At 39.3% G+C, this 24,630-nt stretch overlaps 2 protein-coding genes across 2 annotated transcripts; one reads left to right on the top strand and one right to left on the bottom strand.

The window, feature by feature from the left end:
• Window positions 1–72: 72 nt before the first annotated feature.
• Window positions 73–10,631, top strand: hdhd5 (haloacid dehalogenase like hydrolase domain containing 5). The gene is made up of 8 exons (XM_061970054.1): window positions 73–320; window positions 4,363–4,572; window positions 4,635–4,747; window positions 4,900–4,993; window positions 7,013–7,049; window positions 7,122–7,296; window positions 9,079–9,267; window positions 9,331–10,631. The coding sequence occupies exons 1-8, from the start codon at window positions 210–212 to the stop codon at window positions 9,734–9,736; spliced, it is 1,335 nt and encodes a 444-aa protein (XP_061826038.1). The 5' UTR covers window positions 73–209; the 3' UTR covers window positions 9,737–10,631.
• On the bottom strand, window positions 10,629–23,938 carry LOC133612552 (uncharacterized). The gene is made up of 7 exons (XM_061970055.2): window positions 23,777–23,938; window positions 22,384–22,675; window positions 22,189–22,309; window positions 21,859–21,966; window positions 14,643–14,801; window positions 14,444–14,573; window positions 10,629–10,810 (listed from the first exon to the last, which is right to left on the bottom strand). The coding sequence occupies exons 2-7, from the start codon at window positions 22,656–22,658 to the stop codon at window positions 10,629–10,631; spliced, it is 975 nt and encodes a 324-aa protein (XP_061826039.1). The 5' UTR covers window positions 22,659–22,675; window positions 23,777–23,938.
• Between the last annotated feature and the right edge of the window lie 692 nt (window positions 23,939–24,630).

Here is a 24,630-nt window from a genome sequence, read left to right as displayed (position 1 = left end):
AAGCGGAACTGAAGACCATTTCCGGCTCCCAGCGTGACACGCACCGCGCATGCGCACTTAATAACCGGCCCATGCAAACACAAGGGCAGAATAAACGCACACTTTATTATTGATTCAAACTTCAACTTTCTAGCCGCTAGATTCCTACGCAAGCTTTAGGGTTTGTTTTAGCGACAGTTTGCTCAGCTGATGGTTTTATCGGAGCAACAATGCAGAGAATAAAGTGTTTTAAAAGCACCTGGAAGTTGATGAATTGGAGCTGCGAGAGTGCAGGACAACCACTTAAAACATTGCGTTATACTTCCAGGAATTACAGCCAGGTAAGTCCCAAATACACACATTTTATTTACTGTAATAAACATTTAGAAGGTCAATGAAAGTGAAGAAATGTTGTCATCAGTGCTATCTGCACTTACACAATATCTGTGTGTACTTTTCTGTGCTGTGTGATCAAAGTCTTGGTCACCCTATGCTTTACTGTCACATAAGTCTTTATTTTTACAATACATGTTGTTAAATCGTGTTAATGTGCTCTGTGTCAACTGTCAACATGCTGGCTTGGGGGTTAAATAACCAAAAATGATTCCCTGGCGCGGCCGCCGCTGCTGCTCACTGCTCCCCTCACCTCTCAGGGGGTGATCAAGGCTGATGGGTCAAATGCAGAGAATAATTTCGCCACACCTAGTGTGTGTGTGACAATCATTGGTACTTTAACTTAACATGTGGTTCCCAAACTTTTTTCACCTTAAGTACCACCCTAGAAAACACTTGGCTCTCCAAGTACCATTATAAAGTTAAAGTTAAAGTACCAATGATTGTCACACACACACTAGGTGTGGCGAAATTATTTTCTGCATTTGACCCATCACCCTTGATCACCCCCTGGAAGGTGAGGGGAGCAGTGAGCAGCAGCGGTGGCCGCGCCCGGGAATCATTTTTGGTGATTTAACCCCCAATTCCAACCCTTGATGCTGAGTGACAAGCAGGGATGTAATGGGTCCCATTTTTATAGTCTTTGGTATGACTCGGCCAGGGTTTGAACTCACAACCTACCGATCTCAGGGCGGACACTCTAACCACTAGGCCACTGAGTAGGTAACGACTAGCATGAAAATACAGTAGCATAGCAGGCCTAAGTAGTTATAAAAACAAGGCTGAAGTTTTATTAAACAGGTTTGTTTAATATTTTTGGCCACTAACATTACATTACACACAGTTTGAACAGTAACGCTGTGTTTGAATATTTAATTAAGTGATCCTTTGGCGTACCACTATATGGAGCTGTACCACAGTTTGAGAATCACTGTAAACACTACTTATTCTGAGTAGATCAGCATGTGTATAATTTGATTTAAAATTGGAAAAAATATTAAGTTCAAAATTACAGTACCATTTTTTTTTTTTAATTTATTGAGACCAATACAAACTCGAAATGAATTAAAATAGATGTACTGTACTGTTTTCTGACAGAGCTAAAGCATAAGCAGCATCACACTAATAAAATACACCGGCGGTTCTTAACCTTTTTGACCTCAGGGTCCAACTTTTCCACTACAGAGTGGTCCAGGGCCCATTTGAATATTAACACTGAATAACATGAATAAGTCTACTTTTGTAGTTATTTACCCATTTACCCGTCTGCACAACAACTCAGATATGGTAACACTAGCAAGCAGAAGAGAATATGGAATGCTTTTTTTTTTTAATGAGATTCCCATTTAATTTTCTTATCTATTATTACACCCAAAATGTGGTTTCTTTTTCTTTTTCTCTCATGCTGCACAACACATTTTTACACGTCGAAAATCTAACGAGGAAGTGCTGCAAACACCTATTGTAAGCTCAAAGTTGGTAGCAGTCATGGCGCCCTGTAGTCATGTGAGTTGCTTTTTGACCAACCAATGAGGAGATCGCCTGAAACCGACTCTGGTTTGAGATTATTATTATGCAAAAGTGCACACAACTGATCACCACTCCGGCCCATACAAATTACAGCTGAGAAACGGGTCTTTTTTTGGCGGCCCAACAATAGGGGCGACGAGGAATAGCTAACCGCGCTACACTACACTGCTAAGATAGATCTTTTGACTGTAAACAGGGGTGAGCACATTGATACAAATATCAACAGCAATGATACCAAGTGTAGTATCAGCCAATGGTTGATACTACAGTGATTAGATCAATATTTTTTTATTATCACAATTGCTTTGCTTGTTTTTGTTATTGTTTACAAACTCAGGAAATGAGACATGAGTAGTTTTTGCTTTTGTTTACATGTTTATTATAAATGGTGTATGTGTTAAAAGGAAAATGAGAAAATTATTTAAATATTTAAGTTATACTGTTAAACCGGCATCCTGTATTTTTGTCTGATTATAATTGTGATCACAAAATTGAATCAGTCAATGATTATGAAAATTTACATTATCAGCCTTGGCATGACCAACAGTGCCCCTGTAACTACTTGGTATTAGATCCATACTCAAAACTAATGTAACGTATCCAAATAATAGAATAATTAAATTTTAACAGGAGTGTATAGAGGTAACAATGTTAAAACATAAGTACCGTATTGTTCGGAGTATAAGTCGCACCGGAGTATAAGTCGCACCTGCCGAAAATGCATATTAAAGAAGGAAAAAAACATATATAAGTCGCACTGGAGTATAAGTCGCATTTTTTGTGAAAATGTATTTGATAAAACCCAACACCAAGAATAGACATTTGAAAGGCAATTTAAAATAAATAAAGAATAGTGAACAACTGGCTGAATAAGTGTACGTTATATGACGCATAAATAACCAACTGAGAATGTGCCTGGTATGTTAACGTAACATATTATGGTAAGAGTCATTCAAATAACTATAACATATAGAACATGTATACGTTTACCAAACAATCTGTCACTCCTAATCCCTAAATCCCATGAAATCTTATACGTCTAGTCTCTTACGTGAATGAGCTAAATAATATTATTTGATATTTTACGGTAATGTGTTAATAATTTCACACATAAGTCGCTTCTGAGTATAAGTCGCACCCCCGGCCAAACTATGAAAAAAACTGCGACTTATAGTCCGAAAAATACGGTAACCACATATTAACAGTAAATTAACAAGTAGATTAAAAATAATTTTGAGAAAATAATACAAACAAATGAGGCAATATGTTAATGCATACGACAGCAGCTAAATTGAGAGCCTTTGTAGCCAGTTTTGCAATGGTTCTGTTATCATTTACATGCCAAATAAAATATGGTGATATACAGTACAGGCCAAAAATTTTGGGCACACCTTCTCATTCAATGCGTTTTCTTTATTTTCATGACAATTTACATTGTAGATTGTCACTGAAGGCATCAAAACTATGAATGAACACATGTGGAGTTATGTACTGAACACAAAAAGGTGAAATAACTGAAAACATGTTTTGTATTCTAGTTTCTTAAAAATAGCCACCCTTTGCTCTGATACATTTTTTGCACACTCTTGGCATTCTCTCGATGAGCTTCAAGAGGTAGTCACCTGAAATGGTTTTCACTTCACAGGTGTGCTCGAAGCTCATCGAGAGAATGCCAAGAGTGTGCAAAGCAGTAATATAAAACATGTTTCAGTTATTTCACCTATTTTGTTAAGTACATAACTCCACATGTGTTCATTCATAGTTTTGATGCCTTCAGTGACAATCTACAATGTAAATAGTCATGAAAATAAAGAAAACGCAATGAATGAGAACTTCTGTCCCAACCTTTGGCCTGTACTATATATCGTTTTTGCGTATCACGTGATATAGGTTTTAGATGAGACTGAATCCACAGAGAGTATGGCCAACTCGGTTTCGTAGTTGGTGGCGCCCTGCAGTCACGTGAGGGACTTTTGACCAATCAGAGAAAGTATGGCCAGACGATTCCTAAATGATCAGTCACAGCCCCTCACTTGGCCACAGGGTGCCATGTTAGGGACCAACTCTAATCTTACTCATCTCACCATATGAAATGTAACTTACTTCACCGAGTAGTATTTATTTATTGTTATTGTGATTACTTATGGAGTTGATTGTGAATAAATTGAGAACAGGAAGTGAACAAAAGTTTTAGCAACTGTTATGTAAAGGAAAAGGGGTAGGATTAAATAAGCTCAGCTTCTTCCTACTCCTTTTTGAACATGTTGAATAGAGAAACTGGAAACTGATGTATCATGTTGTATGCATGCATGTTCGAAATAAACTCAAACTCAACTCAACTCTGAAACCGGGTTGTCTGTACTCTCTGCTCTGACTGAATCAACAGTGCCTCTGCAGGTTACATGCCAGTATTACACTCCTACTTAGCATCGATAACCTTCATTGCTGTCTCTCGTCCAGCTGCCTCCACAAGCCTCATTTGGTCTCCTCTTCGACATCGACGGGGTGCTGGTGCGAGGCGGCACGCCGATCCCTGCGGCCAAGCAATGTTTCCGGAACCTGGTGGACCGCCGAGGCAAATACAAAGTTCCCGTGGTGTTCGTCACCAATGCTGGAAACTGCATGAGGCAAACCAAAGCAGAGCATCTTTCACATATGCTTGACGTGGAGGTGAGAAGAAAAGTTGTGTGTTCACAGATTCATTACGTCTAACCTTCTTATGTCGGCCTCAGGTGTCGCCAGACCAGGTGATGTTGTCCCACAGTCCTTTGCGAATGTTTACACAGTTTCACCAAAAGTGCGTGCTGGTGTCAGGACAAGGTCCTGTTGAAGAGGTGGCTCACAAGTATCCTTATCGACTTGGGTGCAATTTCTGTTTACTCTCCCATCCCTTTTTACACTTTGGACTCTTTTCTGAATGTTTGTCTTTCAGAGGTTTTTTTAAATACCTTTAGAAAATACTGTCATCCATGTTTGCCTTTACCAACAAAACCTCAGACTGGGCTTCCAGAATGTTGTCACCATAGATAATCTCAGAGAGGCGTATCCTCTTCTTGATGTGGTGGATCACGACAGGAGACCCAAAGGCCGAGTGAGTTCTCACCTTCACAACTTTTTGTCTCCGTGGGCTGAAGTGAAAATGTGCCAATAGAAAATGGCCTGAATGTAAATAAAACGTGCCTTAAATTAGTAAAAATAACAATGATAGACGGCAAGTACATGCCATCAATGATTGTGTGAGCTATATATAGAAAAATGAGTAAATTATGTGATTACTGTGATCGTTTTTCATGGTGTGCAATACTATAATAATAGTATTTTTGGTTTTATTTGATCTTTTATCTATACATATTAGTGCGCAATATGTAGTATTTTTTTGTTTTGTTTTTCCATTATATTTAACTTCTGTTACTGTATGTAAAAACCTGCACTGCAACAACGTAATTTCCCCATTGACTTAGACTTAGACAAACTTTATTGATCCACAAGGGAATTTGTTCCACACAGTAGCTCAGTTACAAAGGATGGAAAGGATAATGCAGGTATAAAGTAGACTAAAAATGTATCATAGTAGCAATATAAAATATAACGTGTAATATTTACATATTATATATACCGTATATAATATATACTGATCTATTATGTTATTATATTATATTTTTATATAATATATACAATATATTAATAATATGAATCCTATTCTAATAAAATCCTGTACTTTGATTTTGATATTATTCTTCATTTCATCCTCTGATAGGTTAAAAATTAACACCAATGGGAGCATTTTAAACTGTCAGACTTAATTCCACCTATTTGACTGACGAACATTATCACATAATTTATTCAAAAAGTATAAATAACGACAAATGAAGATAGTATACTAATAACCGCAACATGTAATTGTAAAAAAAAAAAAACATTACAATGTGTACATTATCAGAATGTCAAGTTATCATGCCATGATTTTACAAGTCCAGCCCACTTAGAAATAGATTTTCCTCCATGTGGCCCCTGAGCTAAAATGAGTTTGACACCCCTGGTCTAGCTCCTAGTAGCCTGTAGCTTACCATGTTTACTTTTTATAAAATACAAGAAAATACCAGTTTTGTGTTCTTATTGGAGGACATGTAGATGTTAACTGGTAGGTAGGTAGGTCTTTATTGTCATTGCACAAGTACAACAAAACTTTGTTTTCAGCACAAACCCGTTCAGAATTAGACAAACAGTGTATAGGGTTACAGAACAGGAACGCTGATGGGTCGCCACAAGGCGCCCCGTAAAAGATGGGAAAAAGGTCAACGCTGGGGGAGGATGAGTAAAAAAAATACAATCTAGACTGGGCTCCTAAGGGGGGCCAGTCTGGAGTGGGAAAAAACCTCCATAGCAAAGCACATATACATATTACAACATACATCTCGAGACTAGCAACAGCGGGGAGGGAGTGGGGTCACGGTGGCAGGCTGCACCTCTTCAGGCGCAGCCCTGCCATCCATCACCCCTAAGGGATTTGCATCAAGGGCGTTGGATGGGGTTGGGGTATGTGTGTGTAGCGTATATTTTTGTGGATGCATGTGTGTGTGTGTGTGTGTGTGTGTGTAAGCCTGCCGTGTGTCTGGCTAACTGGCTGTTGAACTTTGCTCAAGTCAATGGGCTGTAGGGCTTTGGGCACCGTTAATTTTCAGTTTTGTACCTAATATAATGATTGACACCTTTATAGTGTACAATGGCGCACGTCTTAAGTTCATCAACTCATCCAGTCCTAGTCTTTTTCCCCACATTTTACACACAATACTCCAGAGTGACAAAATTAAATACAATTTTTTAGTTTATTTACACATGTATTAAATCCATAAAAAACTACTGTCCAGTCACTCAGCATTAAAACATGAAGTCACATCCTGTTCAGTGCAAAGTAAGCTTCAAAATAACAGCATGGCAGTATTTAACCAAGATTCCACCGCAGCAACTAACAAAATGCTCCTGATTATTATAAAATTGTTAAATGTTAGCCACAAAGATGAAAATGGGTCCATGTACGAAAGAATGGTCAAATATATTACTGCTCATGTCATTGTGAGTCAGTCATTAAAAAGATCACTGTTTTTCCCAGATTCCACCCACCAAAGGCTTACAAAGGCCAATAGATGGTATGTTTAAGCATATAGCCAACACTGCTGATGTGGTTGCTGAAGAATAAATACATGTTTTCTCTTCACCAGCTGTCATTTTATTTGGTGAGCCCATCAGATGGGAGACCAACCTCCAGCTATTCGTTGATGTCCTTCTAACTCACGGAAACCCAGGCAGGAATTGGAATTCCGTGCAGTACCCTCACATCCCAGTGCTGGCCTGTAACATGGACCTGCTCTGGATGGCTGAGGCCAAAAATCCTAGGTAGCGCGGCAGCGTGCTCTTAAAGGGGAACTGCACTTTTTTTGTTTTGTTTTGCCCATCATCCACAATCCTTATGTGAGACAAGAGCACACTTGTATTTCCCTTATCTGAGCGTCAAATAGTGAAAAACTGCTAGTAAGACGCTGCTAACGAGGCAGGTAATCATCTAAAAACCTCCAACACTGTTTTATATACATGCTGTTAGTATGTATGTAACGCAGTAGCAGGCACATTCATGATAACATGTAATATTTAAAGTGTTACTTATTGTAAGCATTACTAAGAATACAATAATTTCCTGAGCGCATAACAACAAACATGAAAACAATGTCAACTTTCTTGTTTGCCACTACTAATAGCCGACTTCTTGAGCGCCTTGGAGTGTTATCATGTAGCACTATTGCCAAACGTTTTGAATAAGAACATAAAACGATGACTTACATTGTCCGCTCTCACTGGGATGCCGACTGATGGGATGAATGTATCTTTCAGCACTTGTGCTGGCTGTCCTTGAGCAAATAAATTCAGAATAATCCTCAATCTTCAGGTTAAAAAAATGCTTCCTGCTCTATTTGTTGAGAGACGTATCAAGTTTGTAATGTGTGGATTTTCAAAGTTGAGCAACTTCTTAGCTTGGTGCCACAACCTTCTACTACACAGGTGAGATGCATGATTTATAATCTAGCATTAACTTTTACTAACTCAAATGCAATACAGCTCAGAAGCAGCTCTAGCTCCTTTATTTTATGGCGGGTCACAACTAACGTTAATAGCAGCTCAAGCTCGCTAGTAGTCAAAGGAGCAGTGTGAGCAAGGCGACGCCAGAAAAATAGTTCCTCAGTTTTAGGTCTTACAATAACGATGACGCTATATAACTTGGTTGCAGCATGTAAATGGATCAATGTTGGCAGTTTTTGGAGGTTTTTTAGAGCACTTTATAGGTGGAGTGGATAAATCCTATTACCTGCATTGTTAGCCGCTTCGTACTTGCAGTTTTTCGCTATTTAGAATGCACATAAAAGGGAAAGACTTGTGGACGATGGACAGAATTTCAAATTGAAGGGCAAGACAGACTTGTACATTCTATCCTGGTTCCTAGTGAAGTGCGATACCGAGTAAAATCTAGGCTCGTGGCGGCGATACCAATACGATACTTGTGCGAATATATCTAATGTGTCAGTAAAATTTAAAAAGAAGTGTATATCAAATGTTGCTCCTCTTGGGGTATCATGTTCAAACAATATAAAATCACAGGGCGAAAGCTATGACGGCACTGAATTCGTTATCTTATTTATATTCAACTGTGTATGTAGTGTCTCCAAATAGCCTACAATGAAAAGGATACACTTGCTCTTTTAGAACACTGAATGACTCATTTAAGTTGGCAGTAATTTCTTTAAACAAATAAAATTTGCAATGGCTGTTTGATTCCAAATACTATGTAAAGTTTAATGTCACCTAGATTATGAATTAATTATTATGAATTGAGTAAATCAAGGCTTTTTTTGCCTATGTAAGATTAGCGTAGTGTAATAGTGTGTGTATGTGTGTGTGTGTGTGTGTGTGTGTGTGTGTGTGTGTTTTCCCAACCAATCACTTTTCATTTAGACAAGATCGCAACGATTTAGTTGCTTTTCACTGTGTCCCTATTAATGACGTAGGTTATCTGAAATAAAGTGTCAAAAGTATCGATATTTTGATTTGAGAATCAATATTAGAGCATTAAGATTTGGTATGATATCAATATCAATCCGCACATCACTACTGGTTCCTTCTTCACAGGTTTGGTCATGGCATGTTCCTGGTGTGCTTGGAGAGTGTGTACAAGAAAGTCACAGGTCATGACCTCAAGTATGAGGCTTTGATCGGTAAACCCAGCGTGGTGACTTATAATTACGCTGAGTTGCTGGTGAGGCAGCAGGCTGAGAGACTTGGGTGGGCCACGCCTGTGAAGAGGCTGTACGCAATCGGGTGAGTGACACTGTCTGTCCAGCTTTACCCGTACAATCTGCTGACCCCAACTTTTCTTAATAGTGATAACCCTATGGCCGACATATACGGCGCCAACCTCTACAACCGCTACCTCAAGGCTGCTCAGCATTTTCAGACGAAAGCTAACCGGAACGGAGCTAGTGCTCAATCTGTTGACGACGGGCCCGCAATGACATCAGCCGAATTGGGCGGAGCGCCCGGCGTATTCGCGGCAGGTGTGGATCTCCCCGAGGCGTGCCGCTCCATTCTGGTTTGCACGGGAGTGTACAGCAAAGACCAGAAGGAGCTGCCACCAGACACCACACAAACTGTGACCCGACAGCACATCTTCCACGGCCATAGGGACTTCGGCTTTGACCCTAGCCTCACACAGCCTTCCTTTTTGGTGGAGGATGTCAAAGATGCTGTTGAGCTGGTGTTCCAGCAGGAGGAATGGCCACTGAATTAGTTGACACATTAATTACTTTTAAGGGTCTTTCTTTACTGTAGTTTTTTCTCACTAAACACATTTTTATGAAATTTCAACAGTGTGATAAAGTTGGTGTTTATCACTGTTTGTACACGGTTTTCCCTTTCTTATATATATATATATATATATATACACACACACATTTACATATACATTTTTACACATATACATACAGTATATATATACACACACACACACATATATATATATATATATATATATATATATATATATATATATATATTAATTTTTTTGTCGATTTTTGAAAATTATGACTCAATTTAGATTTGGAAAGGATAAGAATTGTGATTCTGATGTAGAACATTTTTTTGGAGCACCTTTAATCCCCATGTGAGTACAGGACCACCTGAATGTGAGCCAACAGTGCAAACTACATTCAACACAGTGCTGCTCAAGCTGAAAGATGCTAATATTTCATAGTTCAGGTCACCAAAACTGTCTCTGCATAACGTGAGAGAATCCCTCTCATACGAGTTAGTTTTGGCCCTTACTTGTTTCTAAAATGTCTGCCTCAAGATGGTGAAAGCAATACCGGACACATCAATGTGGTAGGGAAAAAAAATCCAACTGGAAAAGTTTAGTTTTTTTCATAGACCACTCACCGTTCTATATGTGTTTAAAATGCAGCTGTATTCACTTCTAACTGATGCAACATCAAAAAAATTGAGACTTTCCCATTCTGACTTGATTTAGCTGATAAAAAAACACATTTTAATAACTGTCAGAATCATTGTGAAATACACTTAAAACCCCAAAAGTAAAACATTTGAGGTACACCACTTTGTGTTCCACATATCAGTCGTATCGGCTAGTAAGTCATGTTTGGCATATTAAAGATGGCAGTGTTGTTTTATCTGTGTGTTATGTTTCTGAAATGACCTGATGCACCAAAGCTTGGTCCTCTTTTTTGTTGTTTGTTAGGCTTTCTTCTAGATGTGTTTTCAGGAGGTGTTTCTGGAGGGGGAGTGTGGATAGGCTTCCATGGGATTGGGTTGTAAAAGCTGGGTGGTGGGTGATTGTAATCCCAAGGACCTGGAGGAAAACAACACAATACAAATATTAAACTCTACCAGAGATGAACAAATAATCTTAACACATTTTACTTAAGTATTAATGTTGTACTATTAACACAACGGCAGACACTTCCTCCTTGCTCTACCACATCCCTCGCTGACTATCATCATGAGCTTAAGAATTCCAATGGAAAGCACGTCTTGCCAGAACACTGACAATAAATGTTGGCTAGGCCTGGGCCGATAACAAATTTTGCTTGACGATATATTGACCAACAAATTATTGCCAACATTATTTTGAGACCAAATTAACCACTGATGTAATGACAATACATCGATATAATGCAGGTATACCCTTTCAAATGCAATAAATGTATATACATACATATACTAATACATACCGGTACATACATCTACATATATATACACATACACACATTTATATATATATATACATATATAATGCGTGTGTATACATACATACACTTATATATATATGTAATATATACATATATGTTATATATATACCCATATACATATCTTTACACTAACACATTTATATGTTGCATTTATATTTCTATTCAGTGTCTATATATGTATATACCGGTATACATAGACACTGAACAAAAATATAAACACAACACTTGTTTTTGCTCCCATTTTTAAAGCGTTGAACTCAAAGATCTAAAACAGTGGCCCATTACGTCGTTTGCGACCTACCGGTCGATCGCCAACCTGTCATTTTAAAAAATAGTCCTGAAAATTAGCGATCATGAATCTTCTCTATGACGTGACGTTCGTCACTTGTTTGACATTCGTGGCACCCGAGTATCTTGTGAGATGACGCTGGCTGCTGTAAACTCAGCATTAAGAAAAAAACGACTGACATAAAGGCGAGAAACACATTTTATTTCAACAGACTCTAGCGCTGTACCAACATAGTTCCTGTCTTCACAATAAAAAGTACTGCTCCATCCTGCCTGCGCTAACAAAATAAGAGTCTCACAAAACTAGCGCACACAAACTAGCAAGCTACGGAGTTTTCCGTCAATGTATTTCTTGTAAAGTGTTTAAAAACGAGTATGGGAGCTGGACAAATAAGATTCCAAAAACCAACCATTTCCATGTGGTATTTGACAAAAAGGAGGATTTTTTTTAATCTCCACAATGTCGATTCGAAAATGTGGAAGTTATCAGCACAACTGTGAATCCTGTCTGATTACAATCAATGAAAGTCATCAGAATCAGATAGTACACCAATTTATATTCTTGTTTTCATGAAAGCAAATAATCTATATGTTATGGTTATGGTTTGACATTATTTCGAACATGCATACAATTACAACATGTTACATGCTTGTATTTTTATTAAAGACCTTTAGCATGTTAACAAAATACGTCTGTTTCATAAATAAATACAAATTATAAATATATATATATATACACAAATATAATATATACACAAATACAATATAAATATAATATATATACAAATACATTATATAAATATAATATATATACAAATACATTATATATATATATATATATATATATATATATATACACAGTATATTTATATGGCCCTGCGATGAGGTGGCGACTTGACCAGGGTGTACCCTGCCTTACACCCGAATGCAGCTGAGATAGGCTCCAGCACCCCCCGCGACCCCAAAAGGGATAAGCGGTAGAAAATGGATGGATGGATGGATGTATAAATATATGAAGATTAGCTAGATCACCTCGACTTGGTCATTTGAAAAGTAAATCACCTGCTGAAAAAGTGTGGGCACCGCTGATCTTAAACTTTTACTATATACACAACAGACCTATTCCTCTCAAATAGTGTTCACAAATATGTCTAAATCTTTGTTAGTGAGCATTTCTTCTTTGCCAAGATAATCCATCCCACCTCACAGGTGTGGAGTATCAAGATGCGGATTAAACTGCATGATTATTTCACAGGTGTGCCTTAAGCTGCCCACAATAAACATAAATCCCATATAATATTAAAATTGTAGGCAGAGGCACTGTTGTACATTACTTAACTGACAATCAAGTTAGGACCTTTGTAAACAAAAGCGCAAAGTAACAATATAAACACTACAATACAAACAGATGTAATAACAGGTCATATGCAAAAAAACTTTAATCTGTCAGATTCTGAGTGAGGAACACCACCATGACATGACAATATGACAAATGTCTATAAATCGTTCTTTCGAAATGCTAGTTTCTCAACAGTATCAATACATGGCAATCATTGAGGTTGGCAAAGTTATCAAGTTAATTTATTGATCGATTAATTGGCTTATCGAATATCGGCCCAGGCCTAATGTTGGCATTCAACGAACAAGTGTCTCCAGACTCTATTTAGCACGATGGCTAGCCATTACTCTTGCTAGTGCGACTTCAAGGAGACAAGCAGAGTGTCGTACAGACGGTCACACCGGCAGCGGTGCGGTCTTTAACACACAGCAAGTTATACTCCACAGAAGTGAAACAAGGCGCCGGCTGCAGCAGCCCGAGAAAAGTTTGTTAATGTCAGCCCGGGAGGTAGTGGTCATGGAGCTCTGTGCGCATACATAATAGCCTCTGGCCTGGGCCGCTTCACAGGGCTCCAAGACAACTTACTGTTGCTTTTCTGCCACCCCGGAAGGAGTCTGCTATTTAGTTGTTAATATCGCCGACAATCACCCTCATTTAATCGTGATCGTGATTAAAATGGTATTATTTGTGCAGCCCTATCTATATGTGAATGTATTGCAGAGTGAGCAAGCATGCCATGTTTTTGGCTTCAATTAATTTTGATCAGGGAAATCCATCATCAACAGGACCGTCACGTAGGACATCAATGACCATTGAAAGTGTATTTGAAGCAGAACAAGACAATGATGAGTCCTATAACAATATTGTGATATATTTTCAAAAAGAAGTTAACCGTGTGTGTGTGTGTGTGCGCGCACATGAAAAATTGTCCCAAAGAATTGCAATCTCAATTTTAACCAAGAAACTCATGATCAACATTTTTTAGCAGCCCGAACAAAACAACATACAGTACAGTGGTACCTCAACTTACGAGTATTTTGAGATATATACATTAAAATAATATCTAATTGGTGGACATTTATCCATGAAAATATGGAGAAGCTTCTGATTGTGTGTGCGACAAAGAAACAGCTTGAAGTTTGTTCTACCAAGTATAAAAGACCATCGTTTACAGCAACATTTCTCATGCGAGCTCCCTGGACCATGTCAGAGCAGCCCGGGCACAGTGAGGGTGAACTTCTGCTGTAGCTAAAAACGCGGGATCCAACTACTAACGTAAAACCAGAGTCCTTATGCTGTACATTAAATGACTACTGTAATTGTTTGTTGTACATTCTATTGTATCGTTTATATGCCACATTTCTTATCTAAAAGTGTGTTGATCTTTTTAAAAGGCATGTTACATGCTAAAATTGTGCTGTTTTGGGTGGGTCAAGACCCAATCAAATTAATTTAGATTGATTTTCAATAGGCGATGTTGTTTTGAGTTACGAGTGTTTTGAGTTATGAGCTTGGTCATGGAACCAATTGAGCTCATAGGTTGAGGTACTACTACTGTACATTAATCCGGAAAGGTACAGATCAGCTATTGCCAGATCGAACTTACGTATTGGATGATGAGGTGATTTAAGGGTTGTTCTGCATTTTTCATTGGCTTTTTCCAGCCATTCATTGAAGTTCTCCTCTGCTTTCTTCCGTCGCTCCTTCTCCTGCTCCTCCCTCAAACATGCTCTCTCCTGTCATAATAAGGACTCATTAAAAAAATACATACCCATAATAGTAGCTACTTTGCCAAAATACTTTACAATCTCTTGCTTTTCCTTTTCCTCCCTCTCCCTCTTCTTCTTCTGAAGCCAATCTTTGTACTTTTGTTGAGCTTTCTGTTCTGCCTCTTTGTGTTTTTCCTGTTGTAGTCGCATCTCTGCTTCTTCTTTGCTTCTTTTCAGAAGATGCTCACGCCTTTCCTTGGATTGCAAGAACAGAACCCAGCATTATATTAAAATCGCAGTCCGAACGGTAATGGCGCAAATCAAAGCGCCAAGCTCATTATGAGATTTACAAAGAAAAGTTTAATGTAAATGTGTTCATTCAACCAGACTTTGTGTAGAACAAGAGAAAAATATTTCTATGAAATCGTCACAAATTACGCTTTTGTCCTGTTTTCCACAGTAAACTAATGAATAAACCCTCCAGTTTCACTTCCAATACAACTCATTTCTACATCAAACTGCAAAGAGTTTGCAAAAGTATTTTATGCAAAAGTTCAAGGCATTAAAAATGCAATATTTTTCTGAAACAAATACCTATTCTTCAGCCAGCTAGACAACTAGAGCAAGCACATTTTACTCCTGTCACTGACAAAACAGTTGAAAAAATCCAGGCTCAACATGTTGCCGTGATGAGTTACCCATTAGACTTTTTAAGGGTGTGCTAAGCAGTTTGTTACCACAATACACTCATCGAGTTAACATCTCACTTCAGACCGGAACATTTCCAAAGGCCTTAAAAACTGCTGTCACTAAGCCCCTCTTAAAGTGGAACTGCATTTTTTGGGGAATTTTGCCTATCATTCACAATCATTCTGAAAAACATGATGGATGTATTTTTTTAACGCATTATAAATATTATATCAAAAGTCTTCTTACAATGGAGCCTATGGGAGTTACTCTATTCTGCCTATAAAAGCCTCCCAACACCTCCATTAAGGTTTTATATACATGCTGTAAGTATATATGTAATGTAATAACAACATTTATTATTAACGTATATTGATCATTTTAAGCATACGCGTCACATTCAATTCAAAAACGCATTACGAAGTTCGCTTTTTTCAACAACATCACTGATTTCTACTCACTGCAAACTTCATAAGCGCTAACAAACATAATAAAACATCACTTACCGTGCAATGTCTGCTGTCATTAGGATGCCGATTGATAGAATCTTGCTATATTCCCGTTTTAGATGAAAATGACTCATAATCCTCTTGAAGAAAAGGGGGGTAGAACCAAGCGTCTTTTTGTGTCGTTCTCACCATTTCAGGGACTAAATTGACTGTCAACGTGTACCAACTTATGGGAATAACGCAGTCTGATAGTTTATATATCAAGATGGCGCCAGTATGTGCTTTGGCCTGCCGTCTCTCGCTGTCAGCTCTGTTCGTTTTTGTGTTTTTTGCGTCTATTTTCGTCTCTGTCAGCTCACTGCTTGTGTATGACCACCAAACACTGTTGGATCTTTGCCCCTCTCCCACTGATATGATCAAATTCGACGTTGGTTTTTCGACGTCCCAGTCAGCTTTTTCACCTGGCCGGATTCCTGCCTTCCTTTCCCGCCCCCTGGCTCCTCTCCCCCGGCGGAAGCGTCTCCGGCGCCGCGGTAAACGTGGCGGCCAGCTGGTGAAAGTTAGGGCACTCCTGGCCCGGCTTCCCGTGGCTCCCCGAAGGAGGAATGGTGCGGTATCCGGTCTCCTCCTGCACCCACGCTCGATCGATCCTATCGGCTCCTGGCTAGTTCCTATCGTTGGTTTGGAGGAAGAAGCTTGCCGTCGTCGCTCCTGCTGTCCCCGCCCCCGGAGGCGCGGGGTGGATCACCGCCACCTGCGGGCTGTGTGTCGGGCCCCACCCGGATTAATTGCGGCCTTGGACGTGCTGGCCCCCGCCAGGTTCGGTCTTGTGAACGCAAGATCTTTGACAAACAAAACTTTTATCCTGAAGGATTTCTTCACTTCCCGCGGACTGGACTTCCTCTGTGTGACGGAGACATGGCTGAGAGCCGGTGAGTCCGCCCCTCTTAATGAACTTCTGCCTCCGGAGTGTTCCTACTTTAATTCCCCACGGCCGTCCGGTCGAAAAGGAGGAGGATTAGCAGTCGTTTTTAAAAATGACTTTAAATGCCGTCAGATCCGCCTACAATCCTCCTTTTCAAGCTTCGAACTGTGCATGTTTGAACTGGGTCTTTCTGATGTCGTCCTGTGTGCCGTCATCTATCGACCACCCAAGTACCACAAAGACTTTATAACTGACTTTTCTGAATTTCTGGCTGAAATCCTGCCCAAATATGATCGTGTCCTTATTGTGGGTGATTTTAATATTCACACCTGCTGTCCAGATGAGCCGCTTTCCAGGAGCTTCCTGAATATAATCGACTCATTTAACTTTGTACAGTCTGTGTGTGGTTCTACACATGAACGCGGGCATACACTCGATTTAGTGCTCTCGTATAGTTTGTGTGTTTTTAATTTGGACATTTGCGACGCTGTGTTCTCTGATCACATGCCGATCCTGTTTGATATTGCCACGCAGTGTCCAGTTAAATTGTGCGCACCGCCCCAACGCTCTCGCATGTTTAATTCTTCGTCTCCTGCTCGGTTCTCCTCTATTTTTTCGACTCTTTGTGATGATAATTCTGCAGCATCTGTGTGTCTGAATACTGAAGAGTTGGTTTCTGGGTTCAACTCTATCTGTTTACAAACACTGGACACGATCGCGCCTTTCAAATGCCGCCGCGCTAAAGCCACGCCTCTGCCCTGGTTGAATGACGTCACTCGGGCTGCCAGGCGCGTATGTAGAAGAGCAGAGAGAAAATGGAAAAAAGACAGGCTGCATGTGTCCTTTGCCATTTTTAAAGAAAGCCTGTTTTCCTTTCAGATGACTGTAAAAGCAGAAATGAATATATATCTATCTCAGATTATATCTTCTAACTGTAACAACCCCAGAGTTCTGTTTAAAACTATTAACACTGTCATTGATGCTCCCAAATCTGCTGGTTTTGATGCTTCTTTTGAATTCTGTGAAAATTGTCTCCATTTTTTCACTGACAAAATTGTGTCAACTAGAGCCAGTCTATCTCAGCCTTCATATGACCCTTCTGTTCCTCTGCATTTCTCTTCTGTTTTCCATCAGTTTGAGCCGGTGTCCTTTTCTTTTTTAAGTGACACAGTTAGTCATATGAAGCCCTCTGGTTCTCCTGCAGATGCCCTCCCACCTCGCCTGTTTAAGGAGGTACTTGCTACTATTGGACCAAGTGTCCTTAACATTATCAATAGTAGCCTCTCTTCTGGAATAGTTCCAGTAGAGTTTAAACATGCAGTGGTACGACCTCTACTTAAAAAACCCAGCCTCGACCCCTCTCTCCTCTCTAACTTCAGACCTATCTCTAATCTTCCATACATTTCCAAAATATTAGAGAAGGTTGTCTACAGTCAGTTGTTGCCCTTCTTAGAGGATAATGGTATCACTGAGCTGTTCCAGTCCGGTTTTAAAGCCCTCCACAGCACAGAGTCAGCGCTTCTAAAAGTTTTTAACGATATCCTCCTGTCCACTGATTCTGCTAAATATGTTGTCCTGGTGCTTTTAGATCTGTCTGCTGCGTTCGACACCGTCGACCACGCCACCTTAATCACTCGTCTTGAGAACTGTGTGGGCATTAAGGGCGCCGCCCTCAACTGGTTCCGGTCGTACCTAACCGACAGGAGTTTTTGTGTAAAAGTAGACAGTTTTATGTCGTCCACAGCTCCTTTACCACATGGGGTCCCCCAGGGCTCAATCCTTGCCCCAATTTTATTTGCGCTTTACCTTCTCCCCCTTGGTTCTATTTTTAGGAAGTACAGTATTGCATTTCATTTTTATGCCGATGATTGCCAGATTTATTTTCCCATGGCACAAAATAACACGGTTCAACGTCTTATTGACTGCCTGCACGACATCAAAGTCTGGCTTTCAGCTAACTTCCTGAGCCTAAATGAAGATAAAACAGAAGTTATGTTGTTCGGTCCAAGTCGCTCTCCCTCCCCCAACGTTGACCTCGGCACTCTGACCCCGTATCTCAGCGACTGTGTCACAAACCTGGGGGTAAAGTTTGACTCAGATTTTAAATTCGAAAAACAAATCAGCAGCGTCGTTCAAAAAAGCTTTTATCAATTACGCCAAATAGCGAAAGTGAAACCGCTTCTATCAAGACATGATCTTGAGAAATTAATCCACGCTTTTATCTCGACTCGTCTTGACTACTGCAATGCCTTGTATGTTGGCATTAGCCAGGCCTCCCTCGCCCGCCTGCAGCTCGTGCAGAACTCTGCTGCTCGTCTGCTAACACAGACCCGCAGACGTGAGCACATCACCCCTATTTTAGCGTCCCTTCACTGGCTCCCTGTGCGTTACCGAATACATTTTAAACTCCTTTTATTTGTTTTTAAATGTCTAAACAACCTCGCGCCAACCTATCTCTCCGACCTCCTTCAGCCTTACTGCCCCACCCGATCCTTAAGATCAGCCGATCAGCTGCTGTTGACGGTACCTGACACAAGGCTGAAGCTTAGAGGTGACAGAGCTTTCGCCGTTGCTGCTCCCAAGCTCTGGAACGACCTACCCCTGAGTGTTAGACAAGCCTCCTCTCTTCCTGTTTTTAAATCTCTCTTAAAAACATACTTTTATTCCATGGCTTTTAACACTGAGTGATATCCATCCTGCAATGGCGCCCCATAATACACCTGCTGTGATCCTGTTTTTATGTTTTTATGTTTTTATTAATTCTATTTTAATTATTTATTTTTTTATCGTGTTCTGTTTGTGTTGTGTTGTGTTTGCTCGGTACTCGTTTTATCTTTTAACCTGTTCATTGTACAGCACTTTGGCTACCCCTGTGGTAAATTTTAAATGTGCTCTATAAATAAAGTTGATTTGATTTGATTTGATTTGAATAAATCCTTGTTCTTCGACTACCACCGTGAGAGGCATGATTTATGATCTACAATAAAGTTTCAAGAGCACAGGAAGCAAAGAAGCACCTTACCACTCGATGATGCAAACATAGGCACAGTCGCGTGATCACTATAAATAGTTTGGTTGTGTTAGCGCTTCTAATAACAATATCACTAATACTTGGTTAATATTTAAGTCATGAAATGTAAATTGAGTTTTGGTGGCGCTTTTAGGATGTTTTTTATTGGGTTTTATGGCCAAAATAAAAGGACCTCCCACTCTTATTTACGTTTGATTATGAGTTTAAATGCATTTTAAAAAATACATCCGTCGTCATGTCTTTCATAATGATTGTGAACGATAGTTCCCCTTCAAAGAAGAGTAGTCTTGGTGCCACAGTACTGAAGTACTATAAGTCCATATGAAACCTGCCATTTTGGGAAAAGTTCTAAAAAAGTTGTATATCAACAGCTTAGTGACTTTCTCCTGCTTAACAATGTGTTTGACACTTTCCAAGCAGGCTTTAGGCCCCACCACAGCACGGAATCAGCTCTGATCAAGGTGACAAACGGTATCTGCCTGAACACAAATGCAAGAAAAATCACAGTCTTGGTTGTTCTGGACCTGAGTGCTGCTTTTGACACAGCTGACCATACTATCTTAATACAGAGGTTAGAAAACTGGGTGGGTATATCCTGTTCTGCTCTTAACTGGTTCAAGTTCTATCTCGATCACAGGACGTACTTTGTTGGAATTGGTAACTGTGTCTCTGCCCAAATGGCTATGACCTGTGGGGTTCCTTGGGGCTCGATTGTGGGACCCCTATTGTGAAACTTGTACAATATGTCCAACCACAACTGTGCCGATGACACTCAGATCTATGTGTCACTGAAGGCAGGTGAACGTCGACCCGTTGATGCACTTTGTCGCTGCATGGAACAGATCAGTGTGTGTATGTAAAACTATTTTCTTCAGTTAAACTCTGACACAACTGAAATCATTGTCTTTGGCCCACAAACGCAAAGAGAAACTATTATTAGTCACCTTGAGACTTTCTCCCTGACACCTAATAATTCAGTTAGAAATCTGGGGGTAGTAATGGACTCAGACTTGTACTTTAACAGCCATATTAAGTCAATAACATTAGCAGCGTTTTACCACCTAAAAACATTGCCAAAATCAAGGGGAATAATGTCTCAATCAGACTTAAAAAGACTAATCCATGTCTTTGCCTCAAGCATGTTGGACTACTGTAAAGGCCTTCTCACTGGGCCCTCTAAACGAGCTGTAATGCAGCTGCAGTACATCCAAAATGCTGCTGCTGCTCGAGTCCTGATTAGAACCAGGAAATATGACCAAATTAGTCCAGTGCTCAGGTCACTGCACTGGCTTTCTGTTGTTCAGAGAATAGACTTTAAAACAGCTCTGCTTATGTAAAAGTATTTTCATGGTCTTGTGCGAAAGTACATTTCTGACATGTTAGAGACATATGAACCATCTCGAGCTCTGAGAACAGGACGAAACATGGTGAGGCTACATTTAAGTTTTATGCTCTTAAAATCTGGAATAGTCTTCATGGAGATGTGAGACAGGCCTCAACGTTGGCAACATTTAAATCCAGGCCGAAAACACTTTTACTGAATTGCGTACATGACAACTGAAAGTATTTAATCTACGCTGATTTTAATTTCAATTTATGGTGATTTATTTTTATGTTTTTAATTTGAATTATTATTATTTAATTAAATTATTTTGATTTAATACATTTTCTGTAAAGCACTATGTGTACCTTGTGTGCAAATAGGGCTCTTTAAAAAAACTTGCCTTGCCTATTGGGATATGGCGGTATATTGTGATTATCCTACATAGTTAACTACATGTATTTAAAATGCAGCTTAAAGAAACAAGTTGTATATTTGTACACTATATGACAGTATTACCGGTAATTAATTGGACGAACTGAGTGAAAATATTTTTTCATTCGTTCTTCATTATACAGAAAGTGGATCAAGTCTCTTGCCACTTAAATGTGGAAAAAATGCCCTCCATTTATTAACTGTTCACTGTACTGCTTTGCTCACCACTAACCCTGCACAAAGTTCCAATCTTAAATTTGTTTTTAATTGACATTAAAAATGTATATTATATAATTTAAAAAAGTATTGCATTAAGAAATATTTTTCCACCCCTAAGTAACATGTAGAACAATTCAATGGTACACAATTAACCTGTGTATCTTAGTTTTGTTGTGTTTTCTGTTGATTATTTTCATGTAAACTATGTGCCTTGGCTCACTGAAGGTTGACAAACATTGGTTTACCTGTTCTCTTTTCATTTGTTGCCAGTCTAGAATCTTTCTTTCTTCAATGAGCCTTTTTCGTTCTCGTTCCATTTCTTGCCGTTCTCGTTGTTCCTTCAGTAAACGCTCCTAATTTTAAAGGGACAAAGTATTTGAACAAACAACAAATGCAAAGAAATGACAACAAACAAAACCAAAATACTTTATATCCTCAAAAAGTGGTCTACGTTGTTTAGCTATTCAGAGAGCCATCATACTATTCTTACCCTGCAGGAAATCCCCCCAAGCCCTCAGTCACTACTGATAGCAAAAAATAGGTAAGAAAGTTGCACAAACTCCTTGTCAACTTGCCTCTTCGGTTTTCTTTTTCAATCTGAGTTGGTCTTCTTTCATTTTTTTAACCAGCCACAATTCCCATGCACTGAGTGCTTCAGGTCCCATAGGCTCTGAAGGTGACTTTTGCAAATCACATCTAAGAAAACACAGAAGAAAACTTTTAATGCAATTACCTGGTAGTGTTTTTGTATGTGTGGAGCCAGCTAATACCTGAGTGAAGAAACACTGCGTTCTTGTGTGTCTTTAAGGGATGTCTGATGCGTTGTATTGAGCTCGGCGTCTTCATCACTTTCATAACTATCATGATAAATGGGGGACAGGAGGGAAAATGTGTCGTCGTCCTCGGATAGGACGTCGTTGGCCCCCAGGTCTCCGGTCGCGTGGACATGTTTTCTCTCATTTTCCTTGATAGGAGTTGAGGTGAAGTCTGAGGTGAAGTCCTTAGTCACAATAGAAGGGCAGGAAGGCTGCCACCATCCAGACATTACTTACTAGTCGTTTTCTGCAGTAAGACAACTCAAGATTACAAGAGATTTCATAGTAGCGGTGGGTATCGATTCAATCAATACCGAGTAAAAAAATATATACAGGGAACCATAAACATGCACCTGGAGATAGGTTGATTGGCAACACTAAATTGGCCCTAGTGTGTGAATGTGAGTGTGAATGTTGTCTGTCTATCTGTGTTGGCCTTGCGATGTGGTGGCGATTTGTCCATGGTGTACCCCGCTTTCCGCCCGAATGTATCTGAGATAGGCTGCAGCAGCCCCCGCGACCCCGAAAGGGACACCCGGTAGGAAATGGATGGATGGATGGATGGCATTACTGATATGACGAAATCTTGTACGTGAAAATATTTGGCCTCTTTGAATGATTTTGTGTTTTTACCTTTCATTTGGATGATGATAATCAGCGCAAAAGAAGAAATAAACAAAATCATATTATGCTCTGATTCCACAATATTGATACAACAAAATGTAATGGAAGAACATGTTGGTTTTTATTGTATTGTATGTACGTGTTTCTTGTCTTTTACTTTATATGTTGTGTTATTATGTTATTCTGTGTGCTATACTGTGTGTACATGTGACTGGATCAACAAAGCATCTATGTAAGTATCAATCAACAAATTAATGCAATTATTCCCATATATTGCATGCAGTTGTTGATGTTAACCCTCAGTTGCTCCTGAAGCTGTGAATGTGGTCGTAGTGTGAAAGTGCTTTGAGGTAGAAGGTGAAAACGCGCTAAACAAGAAACATCCATTCATTTACAGTATCCATCCGTCATTAACTATTGTACTTTTAATTTGTCGAATGCAAAGCATTGCATTTATTAGTACTGACTGTCACACATTGTAGTAAAAATAACGAATCAAAGTCGCTTTTATCGAAGTACATAACTTTAAAGCCACGGCACAAAAAAGTATAAAAACATTAACACTTACTCAGTGTTAGCTAGCTGGGCTAAGTTTAACACAAACATGTATAACGCCTCTCTATTAAGTTGTTCAGTTGGAATGTGGCTGTGAAAATATTCTCCTCAATGTGTTCATCGTTGATAAATGAAACCGTGAAGTCGAATAAAAAAAATATCATCTTACCGTAAACGCTGCCTTTATGTCCGAGGTTGCTAGAAAGTTGGGTGCTTCTTCCTCGAATTCGAGAATGGTCCGTTTCCCATGATGCACCACCCTCAAGCAACGCCATGTTGGTAACCATGACGACACTAGACACCCGGATGTTCATATTGTTTTTCCAAAGTGTCATACTTCGTCTGTATTAGAGATTTAACGATATTCCAGCCATTCATTTTCTACCTAATATCGCGAATATTGTGACCATCATTTTCACAGTTGTGATTACCAACACAGTATTGTTGAATGTACTCAAAAAGTACTGAAGTATTTTCACCAAGTTTTATTTTTAAAACGTTAGTGTCTTGTTTTTATGTTAGCATTTAAGCTAGCGCGCTAGCTGCTTCTCTTGCAAATGAGCGATGTCACCGTTTGTTTTAAAGCAGGGGTGTCAAATGTACAGCTCGAGGACCGGATCAGGCCCGCAAATAGGTTTTATCCGGCCCGCGGGATGAGTTTGCTAAGTATAAAAATGAACCTGAAATTTTTGAAATACAGAAACAGCTGTTCTAAATATGTCCACTGGATGTCGCAATAACTTTGTAGATCAGTGGTTCTCAACCTTTTTTCAGTGATGTACCCCCTGTGAACATTTTTTTAATTCAAGTACTCCCTAATCAGAGCAAAGCATTTTTGGTTGAAAAAAAAGATAAAGAAGTAAAATACAGCACTATGTCATCAGTTTCTGATTTATTAAATTTTATAACAGTGCAAAATATTGCTCATTTGTAGTGGTCTTTCTTGAACTATTTGGAAAAAAATATATAAAATAACTAACAAAGTGGTGAAAAATAAACAAGTGATTCAATTATAAATAAAGA

The sequence above is a fragment of the Nerophis lumbriciformis genome, linkage group LG10, assembly GCF_033978685.3.
Source record: "Nerophis lumbriciformis linkage group LG10, RoL_Nlum_v2.1, whole genome shotgun sequence".
In the NCBI taxonomy this organism is placed as follows: Eukaryota; Metazoa; Chordata; class Actinopteri; order Syngnathiformes; family Syngnathidae; genus Nerophis; species Nerophis lumbriciformis.
This window is presented reverse-complemented; position numbering and strand designations above follow the sequence as displayed.